Source organism: Bombus affinis, chromosome 3, assembly GCF_024516045.1.
Source record: "Bombus affinis isolate iyBomAffi1 chromosome 3, iyBomAffi1.2, whole genome shotgun sequence".
Lineage (NCBI taxonomy): Eukaryota > Metazoa > Arthropoda > Insecta > Hymenoptera > Apidae > Bombus > Bombus affinis.
The window spans coordinates 13,952,370-13,977,812 of record NC_066346.1 but is presented as its reverse complement, the minus strand read 5'-3'; the positions used below and the strand labels follow the sequence as shown (position 1 = coordinate 13,977,812).

At 37.6% G+C, this 25,443-nt stretch overlaps 2 protein-coding genes and 1 long non-coding RNA gene across 3 annotated transcripts in view; all 3 read right to left on the bottom strand.

The window, feature by feature from the left end:
- Positions 1–25,443, bottom strand: part of LOC126914807 (A disintegrin and metalloproteinase with thrombospondin motifs 3-like) — a 434,443-nt gene that overhangs the window by 361,720 nt on the left and 47,280 nt on the right. Inside the window, exon 2 of the mRNA XM_050719231.1 lies at positions 314–438. The gene's annotated coding sequence lies outside the window, so the exon portion shown is untranslated. The remainder of the gene's footprint in view (positions 1–313; positions 439–25,443) is intronic.
- LOC126914897 (uncharacterized) lies at positions 6,144–8,089 on the bottom strand. Its single transcript, XR_007709918.1, has 2 exons — positions 7,549–8,089; positions 6,144–6,741 (listed from the first exon to the last, which is right to left on the bottom strand). It is a non-coding gene; the product is annotated as an uncharacterized LOC126914897 (long non-coding RNA).
- On the bottom strand, positions 8,968–13,017 carry LOC126914779 (uncharacterized). The gene is made up of 3 exons (XM_050719192.1): positions 12,995–13,017; positions 10,689–10,855; positions 8,968–9,776 (listed from the first exon to the last, which is right to left on the bottom strand). The coding sequence occupies exons 1-3, from the start codon at positions 13,011–13,013 to the stop codon at positions 9,507–9,509; spliced, it is 456 nt and encodes a 151-aa protein (XP_050575149.1). The 5' UTR covers positions 13,014–13,017; the 3' UTR covers positions 8,968–9,506.

The window sequence follows — 25,443 nt, the reverse complement described above, 5'->3', positions numbered from 1 at the left end:
ACGTTATTAATCTCAACAGCATTGGAAAACCAATTACCGAATGGCTGAAATTAATCGATTACAAAATTCCATTACGGATAAATTATTTGCAGAACTCTTTAAAAGATACGTGTAAGCTTTGAACAGTGTAAACAGAAAATACAGAGCTTCCATCAGAGTATACGATCGAGATGTTTGAAAGCAAGTAGCGTACCTTGAAAATACAGAGATACGCATAACTCTGCCCTATGTTTCCCGGTTGCTCGCGTACATATGTAGGAGAAGGTATTCTATATCTAAGTATAATAACAGAATTTCGTTTGGTATTACTTACGATGTTTAAAAGAGCCAAGATATATTGCTGTACTCGAATTCCATGAAAATCTACCACGGAGTAATCAGCAGCTATTCCAAGCTCTAGCCATCGTGGCGGCGAATCCTTAGCAGTTGGTCTTTTCTCTAGAAATGACTTATCTTAGAAATCGACTTATCTTCCACGAAATTAGAAAGTCTACTCGACTCGACTTGATAGCTTAAACGCATGATTATTAAAAGCATAAATTAATATCTACGAGCAAGTATTCGTGGAATAATTATTATGATATAAATAATTATTTCAAAAGTATAATTTCAAAAATATCAATTCGGTATCACCGTGAATTTCATCCTGCAAATTTCTTTAAAATTCTTGACAAATTTTGGTAAACGTATTCCTCCAGCAAATTTGTCTATTTTTCTATTTTTTTACATTAAATTAGGCAAGATAGATAAAGATTCGTGCAATGGACAATATACATATGTGTAATAGACAGGGAATAATAAAATAAATTAAAAACAGCGAAATATAGATGAACGTGTAGAAGATCAAGCGAGAGTGGAACGCAATAGGGAGAATAATTGTAAACCGAGTTCCTTTTAAGGCTGAAGATAAGCTATTCTTATATTACATGCTGTTATTATTACTTTTGTACACGATAGATTGGAATATCAGTACAATTTCTTTCTTTCAGTAATATTCGATGATTCGTTAATTTATTAACCGCTATATTGTACGTGGTAAGTAGAAAAGCAACGATTGTACAAGAATGGCATTTGGAAAAATATTTGACTTACTTGATAATCTGTTCCTTTGCCATTTAGGACCAGAGAAGTATCCAATTTCCTCGGGATTTGTTATTTTATATAGGTTGGGGTTGATAATCAATCTCGGATCCACTCGGATTGGTTATCACACCTTTTATTTTCTCTCTTATACAAAACACCAAATCACACAGCAAACGTTTAAACTCTCCCAATGCGTCTTAGCAATTAAGGCGTGGTCGACTCCTATGACAAAAGAGCGTCGTTAGGAGTCGTACCAACACAACCCTAGTAACCTTTTAGTAACTAGCGGTCATACCAACTGAGCATTTCTCAACAGGATTTACGTCGATCGATAATTCTTCCACTATTGTATCGTTGTATTCTGTGGAGACATCGTCTTTTTCATCGTACAGAATCAATTTCTCAGCTTCTGGGTATTCCACGTCGAAGACGTCACCGGAAAGATTATAAAATCCCTGAACATCGTGGCTTAAGGAATCGCGTTTGCTTCGTTTCGACTTTCCCTTACTTTCTTCAACTTCGAATTTATTCGATTTCCCTGTAACCGAATTATCAACGTTTTACCACGTTTGCCTGTCTTATCTTCGCTATTCTCGTTACGGATAAAATGAAAAAATAGTTGCAAAATTTCTGAAATTGTAAATACGACCAGACTGGAACGTATCAACGACATATACGGTGTCACAAAATTGTGACAAGTCAATATTCCAGTTGTTAGTTTGTTGAATTTACGCCACCGCTGATTAAACGTATCACGCTTTAATAGAAAATTCAATTTCCCAGCGGGGAAAATGGAATTTTGCGCTAATTAAAGTATTGCGCTTTTGTACAAAATTCCATTGTTTTCTGTTGCCCGCGAAAATGCAATTTTACGACGGACATTTCAGACAAATTTCCATCAGACGGCTTTCCATCCGTAAAAAAGAATGCTATCTATAAAAGTGTCAATGGAAATTGATCAAAGTAACGTCAAACAAACCCGTTTAAACAGCGAGGTAAATAGACCAATTGCTTTTAACAAAACCTGTATCGTTGCTCTTAACCGTTTCACTTTTAAATATCAATCGGCGCTGTTCCTCATTAAAATTTCGATTCAAATCGAACGAGAAATACAACGTAACACTTGGAATTTTCTATCGTTTCTCAACCATACTTCGAACATTTACGTCGCATTCTTCGATTCATAGGATCGCGATGTTGGATTCTTCGATTTCGATACAAAAACGTTTCACAGCTTTCGACGCGGGCAATTTAATTAAGAGAACAAATAATTTGTTTATAAACTGCCAATTACGTGCCTTGAATTTCCGATATATGCAATAAATTTCATTGCTACTTGACCTAAGTGGGTCATAAAGTTGCAACCGTGTAAACCGTGCCACGTAATTTTATTGCATTCAATTTTCCACGTTTCCAACAATTTATCAAATTAGAATTTATCCGCGCATCGTACGAAATTTTTCATAAAAATTGATTAATAATAGTAGATATATAGCTCCTCGTATTCGTAAAACAGATTTTTAATCTGTAAACAACGAGTCGTGGTAATTACGATACGATCGATTTTCAACTTAGCAAAATTTGTTTCCATTTAACATTCACATCCAGATTGTATTTCCTTTGTAATAAGTTAATTATATAATTAAATAAATTTATTATTCGAACCGATATTCAGATACAGTTCGAGTATACTTGATAAATTTTCAGACTCGATTCTCCAAGTCGAAAATGAGAACGTTTTATCCTATACTTTTTCTTCATTTTTCCACAAGGATTCGCGTTGTTCTCGCTTTCAGACGTTGTTCCGTTGCATCCTGTATATACGGGGTGTGCGAAAACCGTGTGTTTAAACCGTCAAATTGTAAGGAGTTGATTTACAGACAAGAAGAAGAAGAAGAAGGAAGAACTTTATATAATGTTCGTCAACGGACGTTTCTTTACAGAATTACAAACGAGTATCGTTCGTACGAAACAGGTAACGACGCGTTTTCCATCGCAGCGTGCAAAAGTTCGCTGTATTATCGTGTCAGCGCAGTTGCATGCTTTTTATCATGCGACAACAAGCCCGTGTCGTTAATAGCTACAATAATGATACAATGAAAAATTATTATCTGGTATGTTTGATTGGTCGTTGGAGAACGTTGTCCGTGTGCTCGGATAGAAGCCTGACATCGATCAACGATGGGAGTAATACGATCTCGTACACACAGTTGCTAACAATTCGATCGAGTTGCAAAAACCGCGTGTTTTTACTCGTTGCGCTAGTTGTTCACGCGAACTCGCATCTCCAGAATAAACCTTCCGTTTTACAGTTGCGAAACCATAAATACAGAAAAGAAAACGCAGTTCTTGAAACTCTGACGAAACGCTGATAATACGGTCAATTGTCGCGTGCCGTGGAATGGAAAATTCGTCGTTACTTGTTTCATACGTACGATACTTGTTTGTAACTGTGGAAAAACGCGTTTATTGCCCAGCTTCGTACGACATGTTTTTCGGTAAATATTTACAAAGCGGACAATCTCGCCATATTCAACGGCTTTGAAATATGTTTGCCAAGGCTAATATTCCGAACAACTTTTTCCTGTAATACTCTTTACCGTCGCTCTGCTTTCCGCGATATTCGCAGCAATTTCTGTCTCGACGACAGCGATGATTTCGTAGTTTCGCTTTTCTCGATATCACTGCTAAAGCTTTTCCTACCTCGAATAACGACGCAAAGCTTCGTATGAATCGTATCTATCCTGTTACTTGATACGCGAATTTAATTCGCGGTAGCCTCAATGATGTTTCTTCCCTGTGCGAGTTGAAAATGATTATCAGAACTGCATATATATGTCGGAGTGAAGTCAGGATTAATGAGATGAGCGTTTAATGAATTTTCATTAGGGTTGGCCATAGCCGTGATACGATGGAGAGTTTATTAGCACAGACTCATTCACAGGATTGGGCACTTGTAGCACGAGTGATAATGACCTTAGGTTCGAAACGAATCCGCAGTCCACGGGACTCTTTTATTCTTTACTCGCAGGCAACGCCTAGGTGGTACTCTCAGTTAGCCCGCGAAGTAAGCACTCTATCGAAATGATATCTTAGTCGATGAAATCGTACTCGAAGCTCTCACGATGACACTGTCTAGGAAAAACTGCTCCACTCTCTAGCGACACAAGGTCTTTTATATTCGTTGAGACAAGTCTTCGTTCAGAGAGTGAGGGAAATTGCCGTTGTTGCTAATTAGTCAGTCTTTGGAAGTGTCCTTCACGGAAAAGACTGTTTGCCTATTTTCGTTAATCAAGGTTTAAGGTTTATGACGGGTCGATGTTTTGCGAATATGTCTCGACAACCGGCAATCGACCTACCCATAGAATAGGGTCTGCTTATGACGAGCCATAAGACAGAAACCGTTAGTATGCTTACTGTCAAGTGCCATTACAACTATTTCTTTTTATGAAGGGCTATAGACTTTTTCATGACTTTGTTAGAAAAACGTTCGTCCCTTGACCGCGGCTACGTTCGGTGACTGGTTGTCACCTCGAACCCAAACTCATTCTCATAGATTGCAGGCAATTACAATCGGGCTGAAGGACGGTGATTGTTTAACTACGGCTATGGTGAAATCCAAACTACAATATTAGGGGTTTTTCCCCGGTTTCAACGGAAGGCTCCGGTGTCTCTCCATCTCCGACATATATATATATATATATATAAATGTACGGACATCAACGTCCGAGACGTTCGTCCATGCCAAACGGTAACGCGTACAGGAAACATTTGTTCAAAATGACTTTGACTTTAGCTATATTTTTAAATTGGAATTAACTAATGGTCGTTCGCTTTGTAAATGATTATTTCTTTTTCTTCTTTTTGCCTGCAGATTAAGCCCTCCCTGTTTGACGGTTTAAATTTATTAAATTAAATTTATTAAACCGAATATATATATATATATATATATATATATATATATATATATATATATGTCGGAGATGGAAAAACACCGGAACCTCTCCTTGGATTCTCGGGAATACCGTAATGTCGTAATTTAGATTAAACAAATGTCGCTCCGATTGTTCGAGGCTTATGATAGTGAGCTTGGGCTCGAGGCGACAACCAGTCGCCGAACGTAGCCGCGGTCAAGGGATGAACGTTTTATCTAACAAAGGCACAGAGTAACTCTATACCTCTCCTTTAAAGAAATAGCCGTAGCGACACGTGGCAGTAAATATTTCAAAGGTTTCTGTTCCGTGGCTCGCCACACGCAGATCCTATCCTTCGGGTAAGATGATCTCCAGATGTCAATATACCTCCGCAGTATGTTTAGCTAACTTGAGGACCCGCAATAAATCTTAAGATTTAGTCAAGCAAAGTTCTTCATTTAGACAAACAGTCCTTGTTGCAACTACGGGACGATAGGAGAAGCCTATCTTCCACGAACGATGCCCCCGTCAACAACCTCCCCTCAAGGGCGGCCAGCATCTCTTTCAAAACGCCGATATGGAGATCGACCAATTAGCAACAGCGCTAATTTCCCTCACCTTTGGAACGAAAGCTTTCTTTGACGAATCAGAGGATCTCATGTCCTTAGACCCACCCATTATAGTTTTCCTCGACGGCATCGTCGAGACGGAGAGTTACTCTCCGGTACGATCTCGACGACGATTCAAGTAACTCTCGGATACGTAGTGATTGCCCCATGCATTAACATTGAGTACAACTTAGACGCTAGAGAAGAGTAGAGTTCGTCATCCCGTTGACCGTGGATTCGTTATTGAGCCTAAGATCATCGTCATTAGCTTCTCGAGTATCAAATTATCGCGATTACTTGTCCAATTCCAACATGGTCATGTTTGCACTAGTAAATATCTCCTCTATTGCATAGTGATCACGTCTAGTGTCAATAGGGATTCGTTTACGCCCTTAACCCTAACTCTAATCGTAACGCCAACCCGACATATATATTCGTTTGTACTACGATTACTCTCATACTCTATGTATGGTATTATAATATCGACGCTATCAGTTCTTACAGTATCACGATCAGAGTCAATTTTAGAATAGAAGAAGCAATTAACGGCGGATCGCAAAGTAAGAAGCTTATAACATAATTGGCAAGGAAGTCGGTAAATCGATCAACCAATCACCTACATCCAACCGTCTAACGAAAGATGAAAAGCCATCGCGATAACGATCCTTCTCACCTGCAGGATTTTCCGGATTCACAGACACGAAGCTCGAATTATTCCTGATCGACCACCACTTTTCGTTTTTCGGCTGAAACATCACATGCTGGCCATTCGTCAGCGGCTGAACGAAGAACGATCTCTGCCCGATCAACATCAAGGCGTACACTTCTTCTTCGCATATCGTCACGACGACGAAGGAACTCGCGTCTCCTTCCAAGCTGCCTTGTCGAAAATCGCAGTTCGCCTTGGCGTTACGTCGCTCGGACTTGGTTTTACCCTGACGCACCCAATTCACGGTGAAATTCGACGACAGTATCAATCGATCGTTGGCCATGGTCCTTAAGGTCCAGTTGCTGATCTCGAGGAACACCGGCTCTTAGTGGAGATACTCGCGCCAAGTTTCTCGGTCTTCGTGGGTCGATCTTCTGTTCCGCGCGCTCTCATTCGGGATCACTCGAGGGTAAACGATCTCGTACTCCTGCAAGCTTTGCAGAAAGTCGCTCATTCGCGACTTAGTAGCGATCGTGCCGAGCAGCCACGTGGCGAGGAGAAAACTGGGAAGTTTCGATCGCGTCATGTCTCGCGCGCTTTGATCGAAATTTCAATAGGATTTTCTGGCTACCCAAAACTCGCCAGGCATGCTCGTTCACTCGCAGACGTAGTTATCGCGATGAAAGCAGCTAATTCGCAGACCCGATATTCTCATTTCATTTCGCCGGTTCGTAACGCTTTCGAAACGCCGTGTCATATAGACGCGGATGCGACGATACTCTCGCGTTCTAACATTTTCAATGTCTCGCGCTTTATCACGTAGCTCGCGCGGAAGTAATACGAAGGTGAATCGTTGGTTTTAATACACAGGGTGTTGTTTAATCGATCGTATAATGGAGAAAGGAACGATTCTACGGTACACCAGAGATGAAATGAAATCATAGAATGCAGTGGTTTTGTAGGTAGTGCTTTATCGAAAAGATTAACCGTGAATATTTGCTCGACCTATTTATACCAAATTGATACAGAATCTTAAAATACAGACGAATCTTTCTCAATTTCCTTCGATCATCGTCTCTAGGCGTACGAAACTGCCTCGTTGAATTCGAACGTTCGTCGATTTCCTTCGACGTCTTTCAATTTCTTCTTTTTTCAATCGCCGTTCGCCTTCTCAAAGCTGTCTTCGAACAGAATTCTTAGAACGACTTCCAATTCCTTTCGATTCGTCCAATCGTTTAGCTTTACGAAACTGTTTCGCTAAACTCCTTTTTCCACTGTACTTGCGTATCGTAACCAACTCGTGGGCGGTAACTCGCGTCGATTAACGATTCACCACCAGTAAAGTAACCGGGAATGCAGCAAACTAGTAGTCGGTAGAACGAAGCGGAACGTAAGTGGAGCGAGCGATAAGAGCGATCGCGACAATCGCACGCCTCGCCGTGCGATTCCCACGCGAACGAATCATCAAATTCGAGCCAAAGATTCTCACCAACTCGAAGATTCGCGCCAGTATTTTCCACGCGCGCGTCACAGAAATTCGAACGACTTTCGCGAAAAGGACGGAAGGATAAGACGATCGATCGGATCTCGGGTCGATCGCGATACCCCCGGACAGAAGGTTTCGACGAAAAAGTGGAGTAGACGCGACGAAGGAGCGTCGTGCAGCAACTGGTGGCCAATTTATTCACCACGTGCCGTAGGAATTTAATTTTCTTTCGCGCAAGAACGATCCACCATCGGAGAAAGTAGAATATAATTAATTTCGATCTCGTGTCGATCGCGACGTTCCGGATGGAACGTTTCGCCGAAGAGGTGGAATAAACGCGACGAAGGAGCGTCGTACAGCAACCGGTGGCCATTTTTTCCACCACGTGGCACCACGTGGAAATTTAAACGTTTTCCATGAAAATGATGCACCATCGGTAAAAGTAAAATACGATAATTAATCGGTCGTCGAGTCGAACGTGATATTCCGGATAAAATTTTTCGATGAAAAAAGTGGAGTAAACGCGATGAACGAGCTTCGTGCTACGACTGGCAGCCACATGGAGGGATGAACGCGGCTGGAAACGCACGCGAGTGCAGCGGCGAATTGTGCGTAAGAGTAAGCGCGAACGCGAGACTGGAAAAAGCACCAGCGCTTACCGCCCACTGAAGTTCTAATAATGGCAGCTTTATGTGCAATCACCGAGAAACGAGGATGCTGGCGAACGCATTGTTCGACCCCGACCGAGACGATTTAACAAGGGCCGAAGATTTCATCTTGAACGTTGCTCTTGTCACGACCGGCATACTTCAAATCCGATGGACCGATGATGGAGATAGAGATGTGGCGGCCTTGGCGACAATGTTGTGTACAATTTTCTAATGTTATGTGTCCACGAGAAAATTCCCATTCTATTGGGTTTTCTCAAAAGTTTCTTTCGTTTTATAAGGAAGTGACAGATGCACATCATTTTTTGTTTTACATTATGATCCATTTTGTTCTATTAGTAGAAAACGGATCATACAAAATTCAATAAAATAATATAAAAGAAAAAATGTTGTGCATCTATTATTTTCTTATAAAACAGACAGAGACTTTTGGAACAACCTAATATGTTTCTCATTGACATCCTTGGGAATTAAGTAGAGGATAATGGAAAAATGGAAATCGATAAAAAGTATTTATTATTATATCGAGAGTTTTAATGAGTTTTTTTTTTTAGAAAAGTTTGTTACTTTATACAATTTATTGGTAGTGTATTGCTATAACAATTTTTCTAAAATTTACAATTTAAATTACATTGGTTCGTTGAACGATCGAGTAATAACTTAGCAGTGTTTTAAATCTCATTCTCGTAGATTTGATTGTATTTGTAATTATTATAATTATGAGCATCGTATTCTTAAGAACATCCCCTTTTTACATTATCAATTGTTCTTTGATTTATCGACATCATTAGAACGAGAACATCATTATTATTTTCTTATTTCTGAGCTTCGTATTATCGATATCGTCGTAATTTTATTGACTTATTAATCAATATTCATCGTAATATTATTATGAAACACATAAGGAATGAAACTCTATGTACACATTTATAAAATGAAAACAGCATTTTCATTGGTAATGCGATAAATCTTATGTATCGTGTTGTTGTGTAATATTACAGTGTATGTTACAATGTACGTATAAACGCGTTAATAGAACCAATTATTCTCATCGGCGACTAAAATGATTCACGATCGTATGTTACTTCGTCTGCAATGTCAGGACGGATACATGATAATTGTTAATGTAATTTGTAATACTAAAGCTAGAAACAGATCGATCCCTCTTATCGTCAGATCGTTCGCAGCACCGGTACCGATATTGCAAAACGATTTCTCGCAGCAAGTGGTGCAAGCGGAGAGTTTTGTTCGTTCACCGACCACTATACATCCGGAGTCGCATTTGTTAGTACACTTTCTCTCCACCGACCAAGTTTGTGGACTAGACGTTGAATCTTCGGTGCTGGTAGTGTAAGAAAATCGCTTTACCTGAAGAGAAAGAAGCAAACGTGAAAGGAATATTTGCAGATTTTAAACTTTCACGATGTTCGTTATATGACATGTCCTAGCGGATCGCAAGAGACACTCGTACGCTAAAATATAGTATTTCTTTTAATTTTGTCCGAGTACGAGCTCATTTTGGGCGGCATTAAACCACGAACTTGATAGTATCGAGCGAAAAGAGAAAAAAGAAGACTGAAAAGAAAAGATGAGAAAGAATTCTACATGTACGTAGAATGATTCTTGATACTAAAATTAAATTAATATTTGCAACAATTCCTTGTTTCACTCTGTATGACATTTCACATTGGAACTTGTAACGAACACGAGTGAGTGTGAACGTAACATATTTTTAGTCAAGGGAATATCAATTTTCCAGAATATCTCGCATCATTTCCAGAGAATACGGCTCGTTCATGGTTAATTCGGTCGGTTAATATCGATTACGGATTTCGTAAAATTTTTGCCGTGTATGTGCAAACTGTACAATTATATCATATCCAATATCATTGTTGATTACCAATAAATAAGAAGAACAAATAAAAAATTGCATTTGCATATTCCCTCAAATGTGTACACCATGTACATATGTTCCTATAAAGCGGATTCAATTTCAATAAAGTACGTAATTATTATGAAACTGAATTGATCGACTATATTGAACATTTCCAAACACTAAAATCGCGTTATGAACGAAATGAAACTGTGGCTCTATCTTGAACAGCCTTCTCTCGCTCTCGTGTTGACGATAACTAATATCGCTTTTAGCTAGCTGTTTGCTATATTCTGTTTGCTTTAAAAGCACGCGATCAAAGCAAAATATCAAACATCTGCTGAAACACGTGCGTGACCTGTGTATAATCAACAAGCGTTTGAATCGCTGTTATCATTTGTCATTACCATACAGGTCCTTTTATCACCAGTGCACTTGTGCCCGAAAGTGGTGAAGTTTCCGGTCAGATTGGCGCATCTCTCTCCATCTTCCATTGTATCACACTGATGACACCATAAATCGTTTGCTCGTTCCGACGCTGCGTGAGTTCGATGTTCCGTAGTTAACAGTTGGCCTGATCATCGGACACAATCAACCGACAAATACGTATTAATTAATAGAAATCGTGATTTATCCTAGATTTCTAAAGATTATTAAAATCGACTTAGGAATCGGACGTAAGACGTTGGGCAAATCGTTGTCTACTTTTTAATGCTTCGCATCTTTCTCTCTTTTATTTCTTAGAAATTACTTCCTTCTACTTCTTCCTTTCTTTCATTTTTCAAACAAATGTGTCGTGCTTTCATTAACGTCAGATTTTTGTACATTTTTGTACAAATAAATAGATATTAGTCTTGACATTTACAGACACATCGGCGATATGCGTAAGATGAAATTTCGTCGCGTTCGTTGACAAGATTGCTAGGAAGATTGCGGAAAGGGATATCATCGAGGAAATCGTCTAATAAGGTGAAACATCGGTTTAGGTTTCTTATTTAGAACGGAATTCTTCGGATGTTTAGCTTTTCCGTCGAATAGCGTCTCTAACGATATTTCGCCAAATTTTCCTGCTGTTCTTGCGATACGTCCGACGGTAAGACTTGGCAAGCAAAATATCGTAAACGTATCCGGAAATTACGAAAAATTTATTTCGATTTATTTCAATTAAACGTATTCCGAGAGCAGCAAACGTATTCCTTATCCATTGGCAGGTAATCAACGAAATCATACACGGGTACTTAAAAATACCTACAGTTATGAAAGATATTTCCAAGTTCGGAAAAACGCTTCCACGCAAGTTTGACCAATCGTACCAATCCTCTAGAGTTTCAGCTTCTTAACAGATTGGATCATCTCCGAAGACTAAACAGACGGTATACGACTACGTTTGCATCTACACGACAATTGGATCTACGCAAGACTGCAGATTCGATATCCACGAAATATTCTATGTATATTTCATGAAGTTAAAAATTATACTGTTTTATTTCACATCTGGTTCCAATAGAATAAGATGGATTAAACGTAATTCAATAAAATAATTTAAAACAAAAAATGTTGTGCGTCTATTATTTCCTTATAAGATAAAAGACACTTTTGGGTCGGTCTAATGTTAAAAATTCTCTGTGAAAGTTGATTGTAATATTCTTCTTATCTAAAGAAAAAGAGAAAATAGAAATAGATGTATTCAGTATGAATTATTTATTTTATACATAGGAAACATAGGCAAGACGGTAAATGAAAAAGGTAGCCTCGAAATGAGAATTCATCGCGAAGCTTATCACGGAAGAAAAGTCAATTAAATGCACCGTGTACGATGATCGTTGTTTACACGATTCGTAACACAAATGGCTAACACCTACGAGTGAAGGCTTCAACAGGTGCACTTTCCTCTATATGCAGTTTATATGTAGAGGAAGATCTTCGCTATAAATAGACGAAACATCGTTCCTTCAGACATCTAGTGAAAACTCCCTCAACGAAACACGCTCCTAAACACGCTGCGAAACACGCAACTTGCTCGTAAAACAAATAGGGCCATGTAACTGAAAGGAACCTCGAGAAAGAAAGAGAAAAATGGGAAGAAACAGAAACTTCCATTTTCCATTACAGAAACGCTCTTTGTTGAAAGAAAAATTCCTCAAATTAAAAATTCTCAAAGACGAAATACCGCCATTGTCTATCCTGGCAAATTATCTTCCGTCTTAACCAGTTACCTACTCTTGACGAGTATACTCGTCACGCGTAAAAAGCAGTTTTTGCTGTTTAAACTGCAATTTCAGCGAAAACTAAAATATATTCGTAAATTTGAAGACGTTTCGACCATTTGGAAGCCAGGACCAGGTAAAACGAACAAATGAAGAGATATAAATAATTATTATGAAAAAACTATAATACAGCGTGAACAAAGTAGTTGTTCTGTCCTTTCTAACGCATTTTAGTCGCATTAGTCGCAACGGCTAACTGGTCAATACATTGTCGAGTCGATCAACTTTGGTATTCCGATCGTATCGACGTGAAAATCGGCGTGACGAATAAGGCGCAAGAATCGTTTTCTTCTCTCGCAAATACCGAAGATGGACAACGCGTATCGGCGAATTTTTAATTTCAGAAAAATGTAATTTGATTCGTGGCGAAACGTGTGAGAAACGCGTCGAATTAAAGAGGCGAAGGTTTAAGCAGCCCGACAAAGCGAGTGAAATGCGAGGCTTACCATTGATGCTTACGACCATGGAGATAGACACGACGATCAGGAAGTACGTGACAGGGTACATGTATCGGCCATGTTGATAACGTCTAGCGCGTCACATTCGAAAATAAATTCGGCTGATGTCATTGGCGCATTGATCGCATGCTGGTGTATGGCGGCGAGCGCGTTGCGACGCAAAACGAGCGGATTTGGGTACAATAGGCAGCCATATTGAGAATAGCCGGAGTCTGCGCTGGATGGGTACAGCTGCTCCAGAAACCTTGAAGCCCAAGGAAAATCAATATCCATGGCAGCCGGAAGGTCCTGTTCGTTCAGCGGGAACGTTTGACGTCAAAGTTTCTGCGCATTCGCATCACACCCAGAAAAAAGAAAATTCACTGTCACTGAATCAATGATTTGTCGACACCGCAACTAAAATTCAACTTACAATGCCTCGAAAGCTAAAATAGTCCGACACTCGCCGTAAAAATATCTTTCGTTTCGTACGTTCATTCGAACGAAATAACTCGTCTGCAACTGTGGACCGAACCATTTGAATTTTGCTCGACGAGTTAGAGGAAATCTTCGAAATGTGTTATTTAAATCTTCGTTACAGGTCCAGCTAGAAAAGTTGTAAAAAGCTACCTTTACTTTCTTCTTCGCTATTCCGACTAATTGTACTTCTTTCAACATTTCTTTACACGTCACCTATTGTTAATCTTTCCAATTCTTCTAACTCGTAAAAAAAAAAAAAAAAAAAAAGAAAAAAGGAAAGAAACAAATTGTTTGACTCAATTTTTGAAAAGTTATTCTGTTTTAAAGAACGCACCAACGCCTCCTATAGCCCGTTACACGAGACTTCGGGATTTTGTTCGTTTTGTAACGAAACACGACTATCCAGATCACATTGGTAGAATTTGAAATCATCCTGAAAGTGCAAATGTAAAAGGCAGAAAATAGTTGTGGCGAATATTTGGGGGGAAAAATAGTACATAGTATAGATAGGTATTTTGAGCGTACAATAAATATCAAAAATTATTCCATTGAATATCAAGACGTATCGGTACAACAGATAATTGACTGTTTAATTAATTTCGTGAAATTAATTTCCTCCACGAGATACACCATAAAGAGCTATCTTCAACATGTTATAGACGCGAAATACTGTCCCATTGAACATTGAGATGCATCGATGTGATGGATAATTGACTGTTTAATCACTTTTGGAATCTCTGCGAAATATACACTCGCACTAAATATCTTGTTACTTAAAATACAATATAATATGTAATATGCGATATGTAATATAATATGTAACATACACGTACACACGCGATATATTTATAAAGAAGCACGTATCAGAGTTGGAATAATTTCGTGAGCAACAGTAGACGGTAAATGTAATTTGCAAACGACCTCTTTATCAAATATCGATAAACGCGATCGATATGGAAGGGATCAGTCCTTATGCTGGCCAAATATTCCGTCATCATTCAAACATCCATCGAAACTAATCCCAGTACATACCATTCGAATAATCGAGTAACTTCGTTATCGCGTATGATACAGTGCAATTACTTGATTGCAATGATATCTCAATGATTATTAACAGATACCAAGATGTCTCGACAGTTGCAAAAATCTTTTATAAATAAATTACACGTGGCTCGCGAAGCTGTTTCAACGTTGCTGGAAACTTTTTGCGTATATGATATACGAAGCATTTCGAAATGATCATTGCAGCACTGTAGCGAGACACGCCTAACTTGATCGTATCGGTGAAATTTCAAACGGATTTGGAAGTGTGCATAGAAGTTATATTTACCAGGGACACGTACTTTCCAAAAATCATCAAACTATTCGAACAGTCAATTATTATTTAGTATGTTAATAAGCCACGATGTACAATACCCTTAAAAAGTTAGAAAGAATAAATTTTCGGAAAATGGAACAATTTGACTTTCAAATGGCTTGTACGTGATGTAATCATCTGTTTGATGAACTTTTAATTGCTATCGTAGATAGGATCGTAAAATACTACGAATGTTACAGACATTGTCGTGATTTTCCTATAAAGTAACACACGACGCGTAGTCCGTTTGATGTTCGATTTGCTTGGCTCTTGTAATCCAATTTCAATAAAATTGTACAAAATGCACGTGATACGAAAGAAAATATAAAATATACAAAATACTCTTTACTTCTATTTTTTTTTTTTTCAATCATATTCTCAAAAATATGAATTTGCATCAAAATCTACAGTCCAATTAGAATATTAGAAAGAATATTCAGACAGACGATGTATATAAAGGAGATACAAATTACGACGATGAGAGAACTCGCAAGATATTTGTATCTGTGAAATTGCAACTGTTGCGTCGATAAATATCTACGCCGATTAAATGTTTGATACACTTCGGATTCTCATCGGAAAACCAGTAATAACATATTTCTATTTCGTAATATATTTCTGATGTACAGAGGATGCTCTCAAAAAAATATACACCCACTTTAATTAAATGGTATCGTGAAATTGCTGCATCGTATTATTACAATTTTTATACAAATCTTCCTTTCCTTCAATTTTGTGTACATTTCGGATGTATTCCTTTCTTTTAATCCTATTAATGGATCGATAGATTTAATTTTATAAAATTGATTTTTTGAATATTTATACATTCCATATCTTTTTAAGCACCACGTCACACGATTCTTTCGGTAGAAATAACTGCGTAAAATTACATTTTCTCTGTACCTGGGAGCTTTTGCGCGGTGAATTTTATACGATCGAAGCCCCTTTTTCGAATGGCATGGGTGCTTCGGCATGGGAAAGTACCTCTCCATTATCGTTTTAGCTGGCTGTTTCCATTTGTATAAAATCGTCGTTATTATCGTCTTTATCACAACGAAACCATCCCATTACATCAGTGTATTTAAGGTTTCCCCACAGTTACCCCATCATTCGAGCAATCCACGTGCTTTACATAATTCTCAATATCACGTTTCCATTTTCTAACATCTGTGACTGTAGCTTTTCCAACGTCACGTACTCTTGATGAATTCTATCGCCGATTCTTACACCACCTCCCACCTTTTTAATTAAATTCTATTTTCTTTCTGTACGACTGGAACGTTGTTAGTTTCATACCAAATTCTTATTTATCGGAATTCTATTCTATCGAACAGAGAAAAGAATGTGTAGATTTTTTAAAAAGAAACTTATCCGTCACTGAGAAATGTTAGGTTCGACTGATAAAACGTACAGACACCAGAGTATTCGTGGGAGCAGTCGAACATCAACGATCTCGGCATATTCCACCTCAAACGCGATTCCGTAAAATTCAAACTAATCGTCCAGCGAGCTGTTCCATGTTTTCCAAACTGAACAGATCGTGAGCATCGGCCAGCGATATGGGAAATGAAGATAATTTCCAATTGTTCGTAACATCTGACGATCATTCGACTTAAAACATAGTTCTCGCGGTCGCGGCAAACAAGTTACGCAGGCAATTTGTCAGCTGTCGAACGAGAGAGCTGGCTGGTTGTACTGCGTTGAAGCAGAGCGATGCGAAGAACGGGAGAGACGCGAAAGGGAAGCGTTCACCGAGAATACGTCCGTTTCGTCTTTCTCGTTAGACGGTGGAAATGAATTGGCGATTTCACCATGAATACTACAAAGGAAGTTAACGCTGTAACTGGCGCGAGTTTCGCGTGAAACGTAGCCTTTGACGAGGTGAAAGCCGGTTTGTTTGCACGTCTCGCCGAACAAATCCGATAACCAAAATTGTCTGACGAAATTGTTTTACACGAGCCGTGTTCTCGGTAACGCTAGCGGCTATTTAATCAAAATTGTCGGCCGCGTTTCTCGTTGGCCGTTCGATCGACCAACGTGTAATTAAAATGATACTCTTAATAGATCCTCATGGACAAAGATAGCGAGGCTGGCAGTTGGCGAAGCGAGCTAAGCAAATAGCGAATTATATCGCGTGTTATAACTGGATCGTGGAAGTTTGCGCATATTTTTACACTGATAAATTAACCCTGCTGCTGATCCTCTTGTCGTAAGACAACATAGGAAAATATATAAGTAAATAGTATCGCGAATAATTACGAATAATTGCATTCATTTTCGTTAAAGGTAAATTATATTGTATTTACGTGCCAAGGATAGAACTGAAATTGCCGCTAATATTGATTTATTCTTGTTAAATTTCAATGTCAGAATAAAAAAGTTTAGTAGTTAGCGGTTGCGACCTCTTTGAAAAGCGTGTACCTAAAAGTGTGTCGCGAACAGTAAGCGATGGCGAGTATACTCGTCGAACACGGAGTACGGGTGGCTGTTATAATATAGAATTAAGTTGTTACGAAACGACTGTTTTATTTTTCAATTTAGTACTGACGGGGCTCGTCGTAACGTAAAATACTGCCATCTCTTCGTGACGAGTATACTCGTGGAAAACAGCCAATTGGTTAAACCAGGACCAGATCACGATACCGTTTAAAGATGAAATTTGTAGAATGGTTAGAGTTAGAGAATATCGGAACTTTGTATTATTATAACGTTTACCATCGCTGCGCTCTCGATATTAACCCTTAACTGCTGCTCTGGGACTCCCAGACGATATAAACATCCGCGTAACTTCGCTCTCGAGCAACGCGTGATGTCAAGTAATTTTCAATTAAGTCGCCCCTTATGACTATAACTTATAACTTCTGATCTTTGTTCCGTATAGGAGTAATTGAGAACGTACAACTTTCCTTTCGCTTTGTTTCGTCTTGTCCATTATGGATGAAAATGCGATTATAGTTACGAAACGAATCATTCTTCGTTGATCGCGATACAATGGAAATGTTTATAGCGAACGTTCCCGAGTGCTTCGAATAAAGAAAGAACGATGCAATACGATACTCTTTGACTTATAAATAACTTTCCTTTGAGACCAATCGGTGGATCAATTTTCTGGCTCCGCAGACGCAATGTTACACGTAATCCTAGGAATCGTGAAGTTTTCAGTCTTTTCTAATATTATTTTTCAACTTGAAATTCAATCTATTGGACGTAGGAATATTTTTACTGTAAACTATTAGAAAAATGTCCATCGTATAATCGACGAGCATCGCGAGAGTAATATCCAGGCTTTAAATTCTAAAGGCTCGTTACCGTACAACTGTAGTAGGCAACGTCGTTGCTCTAAACACGTACGTTATTTTGTTCACATTGTATAACCGATAACTATTTTCTTTTTATTATTTCTTTTTATTCGAATGTCCTTCAGCTTTCGCTTTACCACCGTACATCATCCCTACGTCATGCACCGATACTATTTTTCTTTTACACTGTGACACTTACTTCTCTGCTTGACCATGAGATCCTGATCATCATGCAAATGGTCTAAGACTGTTGTCGTAATACTCTACGGAATAACTAAAATTGTTGTATCGTTCTAACACGTTATAGATTTTATTAAAGAGGAACGTTTACCCGATAGAAGACTCAGATTCACGAAATAAGACACGGGTTTTCCCTGACGCCACTTTACGATATAAATAATTAAACTTTTTCTCCCTCGTATATGGAAAGCTTAAAATACTTTTCCTGTATTATCTATGCCAAATCTCCTGTCAATTTCGTTACTAAAATAAATGTTACAGTTATCAGCAATAATCGCCTGCACTCGACTATACGTTTCTTTAATTAAAAATTTATCAAAGCGAAGTCTTCGATTCTTTAAATTCTGCAAAATTTGATGAAACGCGCAATGACTCGAAACTTCCGACGAGTAATGTACGCGAAAGACTCTGTATACTCGTTAGGTCGTTCCTCAAACGAGAAACAGATCAAACTGTTCGCGTTCGAGTCAAACGTAAAGGGAAAAGATTAAATTTCCTAACTTTCCGTCGATAGGATCTTCATCGATGTTTATGACAGTTGACTTCTCTTAATTAGCGAAGCTTCAAGCTTTCGATATTTCCAAGTTTCAATAATTCTCATTCTCCGTTCGCCTTTCAATGACCGTTATTAGCGTGAGCGTGTGTCAATAATCAAAGCGAACGATGCTCTTTTGAACCTTCCTTTCCTCTTCCATTCGTCTTCCTTTTCAGAACGGAATAATGGCTAGATCTACTTTACTCGTTGCGCTGATTTAACGAGTGCGTGTTTATTCTCTCTTTATTCTTCGTCTGCTTCTGCCCTCGCATCTGTTGAACATCGATTCGATTGCTGAACTCGACTGTGTGATTCTCCTATCAGGAACGACATTTGCGTCGGAATATACATGTTACGGTCGTTCTTTAAAATTTTTCTAAATTAAAAGTTCCTTAAAACTCTCCTAGCTGCAAAGTTCTTCTCCTGAAAGAGTCGCGGTAAACGTGGATATCTGACGTTACGCGTTCGTTAACGAGCTTCTCTTATGTCAAATATTACAAAGCAACGATTTACCCAAAATATAGAAATATCTTCCGAAATAGCGGACTCATCGTTAGATTATTAGATCGCGGATGTTCGTGCATTTGTGGGAATTTTAAAAATGCAAAAGTCCATGAAACGTTTAGGAAACGTAGAGGATGAAATAAATCTTATCTATATATATCTTGAATATGTTTGTGTATGAATATCTTATGATTTGTGTGTATGAATATCTATATCTTTGTGTATGAATATGAATATCTTTGTGTATTTGCTACGATATAATTATTAAAAAGAAGAAGAAACTTTCGATCATGAGAAAGATGGAATATAATGAAATATATTCAGACATTGAATAAAAATTTTTATTTTCATTTCGGAAGATGGAACGAACACAAAATATGCAGCAAATTTTGCGAATATTTCAAAATGAAGGAACTGCGCAAATATAAATATTTGCAAGTTAATTGCACTTAATATGGAACACCTGACTTTAAAAGCTTCCCAAAAACAGAAACATGCTTTTCTTTTCAATTGCCTTCGAGAAATTAATAAGTCCTTTCTGTGTCGCTTTATAAATTCTTTTAACATCGATATTACGTTTTTTCCTAATATTAAATTCTAACAATTTCTTACAATTTTTCAGCTGAAAGTTGTATTAAAATAATTTTGGCAACTGCTGAAAATTGTTGAAATTGTTGCACCAAGAGCGTAATTTCTGGGAAAAAAGGGTCGATGAGAACTCAAATCCTTCCGGGACTGTTTTACTCGCTCTATTAAACAAACATGTTTAATGATAAATCATGCAAAAAGTAATATTTTTTACGTTCATTATTTAACACGACTCTCAGAAAAATTTTATAGGCTGTCAAACGTAACAATCAACTGCATTCGATCAACGCATGCTTTCATTTTTAAGGAAATGTTTCATTTATTATTTGCGTTATTACTTTAATAAACGTTTGCTATACCGTTAACGTTCATATCTATAAACCAACGTTTACTTACAGCTTTACCCTTACATAACGTCAATCTTCGAAAGAATTACGGATTTTTATTATACAATATATTAATCTTAGTTATTATAACGTTAAGTTATTAGCAAAATTACAAGATTGAAGTTACCAGAAGAAAAAAAGCGAGGTGTTCGTTTCCTCTTTTACAAATATAGAAGAGGAAGGTTGCTTAAGAATGATTAAAACGTAAAATGAAATTCTAATTAAATAAACGCCGTATTACCATTTTTCTACTATAGTTTCGAGTAAATTCCGCGCACTAATCGTATTTCTCTACGGCACAATAATAACATTCTGTTAATCAGCCTTTGAAATGTCACCGCAAATGTTCCATGTGCAACGTGACGTGTATTCCGTGATAATTTTCTTAAACTATATGAAGTTAACGTTTATAACATTCTATAAAGTAATAAGCAAACTAAATGAATAGCCTTCATCACGCTGTATATCCTGTTTGCATATTTAATATTAATATCAAAGCTTCCATGCAAAAAGATGTTGTATTTTGCAAGCGTATTTTATTACCGAGTGCATAATAATTCATTAACAATCCCCACGATTTATCGTCATAGTACGAAAGTACGTTCAATAATTTACATTCTGTTTTTACACAGCCTGTTGTAGCTATACTTTTTTTTGCGTATTTCAAGTAAACATATCATCGATAAATACACCAGTACAAACGCTATTATATCGATGCAAACGTTAAAACATTTTCATCATGGTGAAATGTATTTGGTACATCAATTTTAGCGAATTCAATTAATGTATGACGAATGTTAAGCATTTACTTTGATTCGTTGAGTTTTAAGAATGAAATTAATTAAAATTTCCTTCAATCAAGGTAGATGTAATTTTAACAGAAAATTCCATTAAATTTCTATAAGTATTTCTAATGGTTACTCTTATGCCTATAGATAAAAATTAAAAAGCAAACTATCCTATAAAAATTAACAGATAAGATTATTTTTTCCTGTTAATTTCTATGCCATAATTGCCTCTTCGATTCCCCATTTCTCTACGATTTATTCGTCTCGTACACAATTTTAACGTAATATTTGTAACAACAGACAGAGATACTTAGTTAGATTTAACACGATTCTTTTTTTCGCTTTTGTTAAAAAATTATTCGCAGACCGCAGCTCCTCCTTCGATAAATTTTAATTCTCATTACGTGTACGTACATAAAACGTAGCGAGTACGAAACAATCACAGAATAACGTGATCTTCGATGAGATGCGATGTTTTAATAAGTTCTGATAATAGATGCATCATTAAATATGTAATTGGAAATGGTTGTTAATCGCGAGCATTAAATAATAATGTAATTTGAAAATAAATTAAATTCGATATATTTATACCGAATATATTAAAGACGTTTTAACATCGACATATTCAACATTTACTACTATTTTCCAGGCACAATATCTTCTTGTCGTTACGTATTTGAAACCTCCATAATATCTGAACTTATTTTAGCGGACACAGCAGTATGTAAAAGTTACATTAATGAATAAAAAAAAAAAAAAAACAACAACAAATCGCGAGTATCTTCGTTAACTTACAAGATACGTATTATTAAATATCCAAAGAACAATTCTAAACAATTTTGCAGAAATAACATTCCAAACAAATATAATACTTATTAATTGATATATTAAATTCGTCGGATGCAATTTTTTAATCGCACATGAAACAAACGTATATTTCTCATTTCGTTGAATTGTTTTCTACATTTAAATTATTCCTGGATAGATGAGAATTATACGAAACTCACGAAATAAGGAAATAAGCAAAATAAAAAGAAAAAAAGAAGAAAAAAGAGAAGAAACTGGTAGATTTCACTTATCGTTAAACTTATATTCTTAAACCAAGTTAAACTTAGTTCGCCATCTTCGTGATATTACGCAATTCAACAAACTGTCAGATGCAAATACAACGTTAACATAGAATTGTAACGATAAAAGTTATATTCGAAGTTATGGTAATCTCTTCTGCTATGACTCATCATTGTGCAACTGTAACTTATATCATTAACAAATCTGTATTTTCAGCCACGTTTCTAACTATAATCGTACATTCCATGTACATAAGTAATGTCCACATTGAGGAACGTATAACGCTTAGTTAATAAATTCGAAACCACATCGTTCGCGTGTAGTCCACGCGAACTATATTTTTTTTTTTTTTTTTTTTTTTTTTTGCGTGGGGAGGGGAAAATGCTATTACGCATGCCCAGTGACCCGCATCACTGGGTTATGTGGGAGTCGGTCGGATGTCGTTGCCATACCCACTAAAAACCCCTCCTCCTTCTTCCTCCGCTTGGGGGGCAGACAACCCCGGTAAAACCTGTCGGCAGTCATCAGGGTTGTCCTTTCGTGCCCCGTAGTATCTACTTCTTCGGGCCGTTACTGCTCATGTCGTCCTCTCAGCCAGTTCAGAATACTGGGCTGGTCTCCTTCTGCGGTTTTTCGTTGTTTCATGTTCTTGCCCTCATTGCTCCGCGTAGTTGTTGTTTCGCTCGTTCTCCTCCTTGCTTCTTCCCAGGCCCTCGCTGTCACCCTCCTGTGACACATGACGGTCTTGCAGAATTGCCTAAATTTATTCCAGCTCTCGTCCTTGGCGGTCACCGTGGCGATCAGATTGCCCACGTCTATCTTCCCGCCCAGAGCGTTCTCGAGCTCGATCCTTCTGTCCGTCCACTTCGGGCACGCGAAGAGGGCGTGCTCTGCATCGTCGTTCGGGTCTCCACAGTCGAGACAGTTGCTGTCGCTGTCCCTGTCAATGATCACGTCTAGCGCCAATAGGGATTCGTTTCACGCCCTCAACCCTAACTCAAATCTTAACGCCGCCCCGACATATATATATGTATTTTGAGGTGTATCCTTCCGCGTGTATGCGATTCGTGTCCTAAATACTTGCCGATGTCGTCGTAAGGTCGCCAGTCGTCTGTCTGATGACCGGATACTTAAACTCGCAGTGTCCCTATCACTGTTCGACGCGGGGAGTTTTGACTGGCCCTCCACGGGGGCGCTCTCCCACTCCTTGGTTACCCAGGTAGCCCGCCCGGTGGCGCTTCGGTCTCGCGACCCAAGATGGCCTTCGCTCTTCCCCTAACCTCACTTTCCACACGCACTTTCAATCGATTCTCTCGCTTTTATACCAGCGAGCTCCCTTATTTCTTGTATTCCCACTCATTCCGGAGCACTAGAAACTTCACTTTCGTGCACTTTCCGCCCGAGTTCTTTAATTTACCCAGGTATTTCGGTTATGCCTACGGAGCGTCGTGCACGTGTCCGTTCTGCTTGCCGCCATCATCGAGAATCACGCGAACTATATTTGAATTGTGTTAAAATGGCAATTTGTAAATTTTATACGTCATATCGAAGGGATTAAGGATATTGAAGGAGAATACATAAATATTCGAGTCGCGTACATAAGTCTTAATATTATAATAATAAATAATAAGTCATAAATAAGTCATAAATAAATCATAAATTTTCATAATCTTAGTACGTTATTGATCTACGATATAGTAAAAGTTCTATACAATAAGTAATAAGCTTTATACAATAGCTCGTGGTTGATAACTCCGCGTTAAATACAATTTATGGCAACAAAATTTTATCCTATTCTAACAGTTCGTGGAAATAAAAATCGACGGACTTATGTAACTTCCAGTTGGCGAACAAATTAACGCAAGTTTCCAACGAATGAAACGCGAATAATGGGCCAAGGAATTTCCGACGATATGAAGGAATTAGGTAACGTTGTCGGAGAAGAGTGCGCGAATGTAATACAATACCTTGGAAAAGTAAAACGTTTCTTTTAATAATGTAAATGGGCTGAAAAATATTGCGGCAGAAGCGAGCAATTACTGATTCTACGTGAAAAACCGAGTGGAAAATGTGGAATAAAATTTGTAAAAATTTCAGTACACCGGTTAAATCCTCAATTTCCATCCTCGGATGAAAAAAAATTAATTGTAATAAATCATACCAGGTGTTTTTCCTATCTATCTTATTTTTCACGTAGAATCACACTCTGTGTTTCTATTCGATCTATTGGCCAAAATCTATAAAATACACGTGGCGATCAACGTATCGATGCATTCTGTCAATTAAAAAAAGAAGATATAGCTTAACGTAGAATAATCTTTTTTATTGCGATAGTGATGGAAATTTCATTATCGAGATTAATCGTGAGCTTGTTGAAAGTCTGATCGGCGCTATAACGAAAGAGTAGTTAGGCGAGCGGAATCACGGCGTGGAATGGAAAAGCGTGAGAAAGTAGTCTCATAATGTAATTAATGATCGAGGAATCGAAATTCTGTCGTATTTTACAGCGAGGATAAGAACTACTCAAGCGACAATCGAATGTCACTTAAGCGCTCTGGAGATGGAATCAATTAGTACTTGAGTGGCGTTAATTCTTGCGCGAAGATCAATTCTCGCAAACTATTCGAAAAATAAGGATTAAAAGGTTTTTACATAGGGAAGCGTAGGATTGAAGCTTAGGATTTAATTTTGACGCGAATAAATGAAAGTTTAAGAATCGAGATTTAATTGAAATAAAAGTAGGATCGTTAAATTAAAAAACGTGAAGAATTCTCAATTTTTGTCGCATATGAAGTATAGACACAAGTCTTTCAAATAATAAAATATTTAACCAACGTTAAATATTGAACTATAACGTGAAAGTAATATAAATGTAAATGAATATCGAACATTCTGAATTATAACACCAATTAATCGCATGCTAATTAATATTTATGAATCATAAGCGAAACATGATGGAAAATCGCAATTCGATATATATATTTCGAACCGTAAAAATAAGATCAGTAGAATGAACATGAGTTGGTGTACACTAGTTTTTTATTAAATGAAAAATAATAGATACGAATAGTAATAATAATAGGGTATTTCTTAATTAACTTTTTCATTAATAGATATTATGTTTACATATATACAAATAAATATAATTTTCTACAAATAATATATATGTTATCAATTTAGGATATGAGTATAAAATTTCTCACCATGTCACAA

Excerpts from the sequence above, each read along its gene's own strand:
- LOC126914779 (XM_050719192.1), bottom strand. Across the intron at positions 9,777-10,688 it reads GTGATAAAAGGACCTGTATG|GTAAAGCGATTTTCTTACAC; the intron begins GTAATGACAAAT and ends CTTTCTCTTCAG.